This window comes from Zerene cesonia, chromosome 11 (genome assembly GCF_012273895.1).
Source record: "Zerene cesonia ecotype Mississippi chromosome 11, Zerene_cesonia_1.1, whole genome shotgun sequence".
Taxonomy (NCBI): domain Eukaryota; kingdom Metazoa; phylum Arthropoda; class Insecta; order Lepidoptera; family Pieridae; genus Zerene; species Zerene cesonia.
In genome coordinates, this window is record NC_052112.1 from 1090078 (window position 1) to 1097687 (window position 7610).

At 38.7% G+C, this 7610-nt stretch overlaps 2 protein-coding genes across 5 annotated transcripts in view; one reads left to right on the forward strand and one right to left on the reverse strand.

Moving 5' to 3' along the window:
- Nucleotides 1-2066, forward strand: part of LOC119830407 (dual specificity protein kinase TTK) — a 5481-nt gene extending 3415 nt beyond the window's left edge. The window contains exons 4-6 of the mRNA XM_038353422.1: nucleotides 262-464; nucleotides 697-844; nucleotides 1139-2066. Of these exons, the coding sequence (XP_038209350.1) occupies nucleotides 262-464; nucleotides 697-844; nucleotides 1139-1335 (548 nt within the window). The 3' untranslated portion in view covers nucleotides 1336-2066. The remainder of the gene's footprint in view (nucleotides 1-261; nucleotides 465-696; nucleotides 845-1138) is intronic.
- Nucleotides 2067-2689: 623 nt separating this feature from the next.
- LOC119830344 (spectrin alpha chain) overlaps nucleotides 2690-7610 on the reverse strand; it is a 35246-nt gene continuing 30325 nt past the window's right edge. For 2 of the 4 annotated variants that reach the window (XM_038353325.1, XM_038353323.1), the window contains 7 exons: nucleotides 7136-7250; nucleotides 6772-6795; nucleotides 5732-5844; nucleotides 5338-5487; nucleotides 4571-4741; nucleotides 3453-3622; nucleotides 2690-2848 (listed from right to left, as the gene is read on the reverse strand). In XM_038353325.1, the coding sequence (XP_038209253.1) occupies nucleotides 2720-2848; nucleotides 3453-3622; nucleotides 4571-4741; nucleotides 5338-5487; nucleotides 5732-5844; nucleotides 6772-6795; nucleotides 7136-7250 (872 nt within the window). In that variant the 3' untranslated portion in view covers nucleotides 2690-2719. The remainder of the gene's footprint in view (nucleotides 2849-3452; nucleotides 3623-4570; nucleotides 4742-5337; nucleotides 5488-5731; nucleotides 5845-6771; nucleotides 6796-7135; nucleotides 7251-7610) is intronic. The other 2 variants (XM_038353324.1, XM_038353326.1) reach the window with 1 other exon arrangement.

Sequence of the window (7610 nt, forward strand, 5' to 3'; positions counted from 1 at the left end):
TTTTTTGTGTAAAGGCACAACAGTAGCAACTTTCCAGTCATTTGGTATACATCCTTTGTCGAGAGAGGAGTTCATAATATGAGGATAAAGTTGAGTTCTCGAATAAATTTGGAATTTAATACATACGGCAAGGAATAGAATTTCATTAAACAGATGTAGGATGTTATGCCCATTTATATTATTATTAATTCGCGTCAAGTGCTTAACATATTTAACACTTTTTTAACATTAAACTTTACTAAATTCCACCGCAACATCCAGGCGTGATCCACGCGGACCTGAAGCCAGCAAACTTCCTGATGGTGTGCGGGCGGCTGAAGCTGATCGACTTCGGCATCGCGTCCGCCATCAGCGGCGACGCGACCAGCGTGGTGCGCGCGCAGGCCGCCGGCACCTTCTCCTACATCAGCCCCGAGGCGCTCATGGGCGGCGCCGGCGGGTACTCCAACAGCAACAACATTAAGGTATCAGCAGCGAGTGCGATTGGTTCACTTGGAATCCGGAACACTTTTAGGTCTAGGTGCTAAATACGAGTACATTATTTGTTTTCTTATAGCAGAATCTACAGCTGTATTCTTAATATGGTCAAATGATAAATTCATAAATAAGCCATTGTTTAATTTATTATTATATTTTATAAATGAACTTTGGCGTATTGTTTATATATAACCAATTAACAAATATCCACGGTGACAGATCTCATTCAAATCGGACGTGTGGTCGCTGGGCTGCATCCTGTACAGCATGGTGTACGGGCGCACGCCATTCGGCCACATCGCGATGTTCGCCAAGCTCGCCGCCATCATCGACCCCAACCACCGCATCGAGTACCCGCCCGTTGCACGTGAGTACACGCAACACACAAACTGAGACTAATGTTATTATTACATAATAATGAAATGTCCAACAGATACAAAAAAAAAATGTAATTAATTTCTAAGCAGTCATTAAAAAGTTCATGGGCGGTGGTGATAGCTTACCATCAGGAGAACCACCAGCTCAGTTGCGCACTTATGGCATAAAAAAAATCACGTCTCACATTTAAACATTATATCGTTATAAACTCTCATTTATCATAAATTATCCTCTTTATCGGAATCATGCAATAAACATTAATTAACCAGAAATTCTTTTACAGATTTACCGCCGACACTAATATCTGCGCTAAAGTGGTGTCTCACGTACAACGCCCGATCGCGTCCCTCCGTCCAAGAGCTGTTGTCCCTCCGCCACTTGCAGCCAGCCAACTCGTCTCTACCAGAAAGTTTACTCGACAAACTGAAGTCTCACGTCTCTCCAGAAGAGTTCAGGATGTTGCAACAAGCCAGGATATAAGCAAAAGAAGAGAAGGACTAATTGCGTAAACTATTTTTGGATTGAAAATTTATCACCTGGGAATCACTCTTATTGCTATAGACGCTCACAGAAATTGGTAGGGATCGTGTGAAATGTGTTGTTTTTGTGATAGCAATGTGTTGTGGAAGTACTTGTGACAGCAAGCAGCCCAGTACTTATCGTCCATATTTTAAATATACATTCAATACTAAAAGCTTTTAATGTCTCGGACATTTAACATGCATGTGGAATTAACATGGTTGTTCATAAATGTGCTATATAAATGAGGAATTACTGGAAATTTTGTAATAACCTTAAGAAATATAACTCGTCTAAAGAATCGTTTCTTTAGTTATATGGACAACATTCAGGGCGAGGGCCCAATTGTACTTTGTATTATATTCGGATGTCGGCGATGAATCCCAATAATAAACTAATTCCTAAGAGGCTTGGTTCTAGCTGCAGGATGGTGTAATAATAATTGTAAATAATAAAAATAATATCATCTCTTTTTTGTAAATTAGACTTGCATAGAACTAAAGATGCAATATATTTAACTTATTAATAGAAAATATAGTAATTAAAATGAATTGTATAGCTTTTATTTTTTATTTATGATTGGGGGACTTTTGCTCGTCCCCCTACTAATTGTAATGTGACTTTTATCGAGACAATGTCGTGTATTGGAATTTTAATTTTAGAGCAGTATTTTTCAATTAGTTGCAGATAATAAATATTATTAAAATATGGGTTAATTTATTACTTTTTTTATTATAAATATAATTATAATATACATTTAGAAGGCCGGCAAAGCAACTGTAAAACCACCAGCGATGTGTTCATGAGCGGTGGCGTCGATTGCCGACAGTGACTTGAAAAACAATGAGTATATTATTTCTATATAAGGATCGGTCAAATAATACACAACAGAAGGTAAACAAATTTATTATAATCGAATACAAAAAATAAATAGAATTTAAAGCGAAGGCAATATTATCATAATATTTAATATTTTATAAATTACGATACATAGCTTGCAACTATAAATGTAAATGCACCATTAAAATGCAATTCAGACGAATATAAAGCGAGAAAAAACGTCGAAGGCAGCTTCTGATTCCTCTGCTATTCAGAGGAAAGGAATACACACCAAAACTAAGTATACCAAACGGTATAATTACATCTTCACATCGAAGACCGTACATCCATTTTATATAGGTCTGATATTGGAATCGAAAATGCAAGCTAGCGCCACGCGAACTTCACGCGAGTAAACTTCACAACTGAAGCTAACTTCGCGGCGTATTTGGGTAAGCCGGTAGCGTGGCGGGAAGGTGGCAATGAAAACACGATATAGGTATATGGATTTAATGACAAAGTGCGGTTAGTTCTGGAACAGCGTGCGCGTGAAGTCGATGTAGTCGAGCGCGTTGGGGATGGCGCGCTCGCTCTTGGGCTCCACGTACGGCTTCATGCGCGCCACGCAGTAGTCCGCCATCTCCTTCGTCAGGTTCTGCAATACACATGCGTACATCTATATTAGTTATTTGCTATTATAATATTTTTCTATCGATTCGGGGTCCCTTACACAGTTTTTATTGGCAACGGCGGTAGAATTTTACATTGGTATCTTACACAAAACAGAACTTCATCACAGTATTACATGTCTTGCCGAGTCGACCGCCACGGCCCATGAACATAACATATAATTTTCCCCTTTTCTAAAGGGTAAGAAACGACACGGGCACGAAAGGATTGGAGTGGCGAGCGGTAAGGCTGAGAATCTATACATTCATATAAATAAAATTGGGAGTGTCTTTTTGTAGTATTGAAATAACCGTTTTTTCCACATGTATATATACGGTAAACCAAAATATTTTTTTGTACAATTTTTGCCTGTCCTCCCGTTTGTTACGACTAATCTCTGGAAGAAATGGTCCGATTTTGATATGTTTTTCACAACAGATAGTTAATGTTATGATGAATATTTGATGCTACTTTTTAATCGAATATTCCCACGATGACATTTCGATTTCGATTTAAAGAAAAAAACTCGTTCACGCGGGTGAAACGGTGGGACGCTGCTAGTATATATATATACTTATATAAGATCTCACCGCATAGAGCTCCTCCTTGGTGACGTAGGCGCGGTCCTGGTGCGCGGTGATGGCGCGGAACGCGTTCTCGATCTCCTCGGACGAGTGCACGTTCTCCGTCTCCTTGCTGATCATGAACGCCATGTACTCCTGCAGCGACACCTGCCCGTCGCGGTTCGGGTCCACTATGTCTGCCACACAGAAACGATATGGCATTAGTGGGGCATTCCATTATTTAAACCATTATATTGAAGAAAAATACTGTTGCACACTTATTTTTTCTAGATTAAAAAAAAGTAACATAACATAATATAACTAAACATATCTTGATCTAAATATATGATAATAGCAGTGGTGGCTCTGGCTCAGTGGTGAGGACCTCGGACTTAAAATCGACAAGTCGGGGTTCGAGAACGGAGCGTGTAGGAAATAAACTGATTTTTTTATTTATTTGCACATGTGGACAACGTCACCACTGCTCGAAACGGTGAAGGAAAACATCGTGAGGAAACCGGCATGACCGAGAATAAAAAAATCGACATGTGACATCTGCCAACCCACACTTGGCCAGCATGGTGGATTATGACCTGAACCCTGATAGGAGGCCTGTGTCCCAGCAGTGGGAACATATATGGGCCAATGATTATGATCTCGACTGAAGAGTGATTCAAAACTGCTTCTAGAAGAAGTCTAATTAAATAAATAAATGTTTCAAGTTAGTACTATAAATCACACAACAATTATGAATTTTTTGCCGACATCTATAGCTCTCCCGGTGTAAATACAACAACACTAATACATATATACAACGACACATTTCTGAATCGCGCAAGCGAAACATTTTCTCCCATATATACAACTTTCCAACATCATTCAAGGCCTTACCGCCCGACCAGCCGTGGATCCTTCCTCCCTTTTTCGATGGAGGAATTCCACCATCCTTCCACCAAATACTATTAACTAAATGTAAATAATATATATGCGTAATTACATGCGACATCTGCCAACCCGCACTTGGTCAGCGTGGTGGATTATGGCCTAAACCATCATAGGAGGCCTGTGTCCCAGCAGTGGGAACATATATGGGCTGATGATGATGATGAAATGTAAATATAACAAGTAGGGGGCAAATCGCTCACTGAGTATGGCCTCGAACTCGGGGTCGGGCTGCCCCTCCTCCACCATGGGCAGGTCGTAGCCGAGCGCGCGCAGGCACGACTTGAACTCGTGCTGGTTGAGGCGCCCCGACCGGTCCTTGTCGAAGTGCTTGAACATCATCGAGAACTCCTTCAGCGCGTCCTCGCTCACGCCTGCCGACAGTTCAATGCGTTACACAATAGATCGTAGTAAAAAAATAAATGTTAAAACAAGAGATATTATTATAAAACTCTCGTGTCGCAATGTTAGTAACCTTACTCCTCTGGAACGGGTGGACCGATTCAAATGAAATTTTGTGTGCATATATATACCCTAAATATAACCCTAAATAATAAGAATAAGGCAGAACAGCGTTTGCCGGGTCAACTAGTTATTATTTATACTTATAGGTTAATAATTAATACCACACCTATTCGTTACTATTTATTATTTTTATTTTATTTATTTTTATGTTACCAGTTATTATTTCCATTAATCACATGAGTAAAACATTTTTTTTTGTAGATGGTTCTATGTATTTTAATATGCACGTTAAAATTATGAAAGTTTTTTGTGTTAATTTCTATTTAATTTCAACTTACTACAAAAATTTCCTCTTTTATGAACTAATCATTCCAATCTATTCAACACACTCTCACCGTTGCAGTGAATGTCTGTATTGTTTTATGAATTAACAATGTGCATCACCCCATACCCCATACGGGGCGAGAGGAGACTGAGCTGGGAGGGAGGCTGCATCGGGTCTTACCAGAGTGATTGCGCGCCTGTATCTGCTGCTCGAGGTTGTGCTGCATGCGCATGGACAGCTGGTCCAGCTGGTCCCACTGCTGCGCGAGCCCCACCGTGCTGTGCTCCGTGTACCGGTTGTCAAGGATGAGGTGCTCCTCCAGCGCGGCGCCTGCGCACCACAGCGAGTTATTACGTTTCAATCAAACAAATACATTTAGAAATACAAATAACTATTTTCAAAGTGTAATTATATGTAAGTCTGTCATAAAACATCTCAGTAATTGAGAAAAACACAAAAAATATTACGAAGCTAACGGCATAATTCATTTTACTTCTAACCATCACATTGCCACTATTTAAAAAAAAAAAAACAGTAAAACAAATAGACGAAACAAAAGCAATCTTCCACTCACCGAGCTCCTCGAGGCGGCGCAGGTCCTGCCTGCGCGCGCGCACCTCGCCGGCGCGCGTGCGCAGCGCCGCCAGCTGCTGCTCCAGCGAGCCCGTGCCCTCCATCATCGACGTGCTGTGTATAACCGTCAGATTGCGTTCTATATATCTTTCTCTTTCTCACATATTCTATTTCACAATTGCCTATTGAGGATATGGAATAACACCACATTAAAATTGATTTAGCAAATAAAATTGTTTAAGATGCTGCCAATGAAATAATGTTGCAACTTAATTATTTACATCGTCTTCATTTCATTTCATTAACTAAACACCACGAAAGACAATAAAATTGTTGATGGTCCTTCGAGCCGGATCTGAAGAAGCGATCTATTAGATTTACAAAAAGTTCAATCGAGTAAAAGACAAAGAGATAACCTTGAATTATATATTTTATGTACAAACTTCTGCATGTGCGTGTTATTCCATATCTCAAAGAAGTTTTTATATACATGCTGATTATACACGCATAGAATCACATAATAAAAATACAGACACACACCAGAAATCAAGTCGACGTGACGATGGTGATATTATTCAATTTTAGATATTAAAGTTTATGTATGAAATGTAATGATATATGAAATGTTATTTGTCAGTATGGCGGTGGGCTATTTACACACTGCACGATGAATTTATTGTAGCATGATACAGCCTTTCTCTAGCCCTTTATAAAAATGATATGCGATAAAAGCACCACCGATACATTAATAAAAAAGGTGAGCCTCTTTGAATAGATTCAATAAACTTGATGATCAAACTGTTATTAAGACACAAATGAACCGGTAACCTAAAAGTGATGAATTTCAAACATTTTTAAATGTTCTTTTCACATTCACTGTACAGGAGCGTATCAAACTCCACGCGTATAACGAATTAAAGTTATTTTCAAGTGTTAAACATTGATAGACACTAAGAAAACACGTAAAAGAAGGTGTAAGCTTGTAAGCTCGGTTGGTCCATTCCTGACAACAACGACCACGCGTCAATCGAGGTACTTTACCCGTCCCAGCCTAGCAGCCGGTACCTGTATATTAAGTTATGTCATCATCATTCGTTGAAAATCTTAATATATATAAATTATGCGCCACTGTGTTTGTTTGCCATGGACTCCTAACCTCAAATAATTAAAATTTTCACAGCAAGTGCAGTTTGATCCAACTCAATAGGTAGGATAGCTTGTATTATTCCAAGTACGATAAATGACTTTTATTACATAACTTTCTGGTATTAAGTAAAATAACTTAAAGCAATCATTTACTGTCCCTGATATATACAATTTTTTTTAAGAACAGCATTACTTTTCTCGTTACACAAAGTTTTTTTTTGCAAAATGAGGGTATTCAGAAATAAGACCCCATAGTTACCGTGTCTCGGTGAGCCACTGGTGGAAGGCGTTGGCGTGCTTCGCGAACTCCTTGCGCAGCTTGTCGTTCTCCTCTTGCCTCTGCGCTTCCTTGGTCAGCTCCACGTCACGCTCCGCTGTAATGTGCAGTTATGAGAATTTGATAAACATTATATATTTTAGCAATTTTACTGTATTTATCTTTAATAGGAGTTTTTTTTTTAATACTAAATACTACAACAATAAACCCGGCTTACTTCGATATTCATTCATAATAATAATTTATATTATTTTTTCAATGTGACGTAAAAAAAATTGTGTGAAAATTTGACATTCCATATATATAATTTATGCTCTTTTATATAAATCGAAACTAAAGAGTGACTATATATTACAGACCATCTCTGTAACAATTCATGATGCTACCTAGTCTTGCCATAAATATTGTAATAAAGAAAAAAGAAAATTGTTAACTGCAAATAACATTTATTACTTTT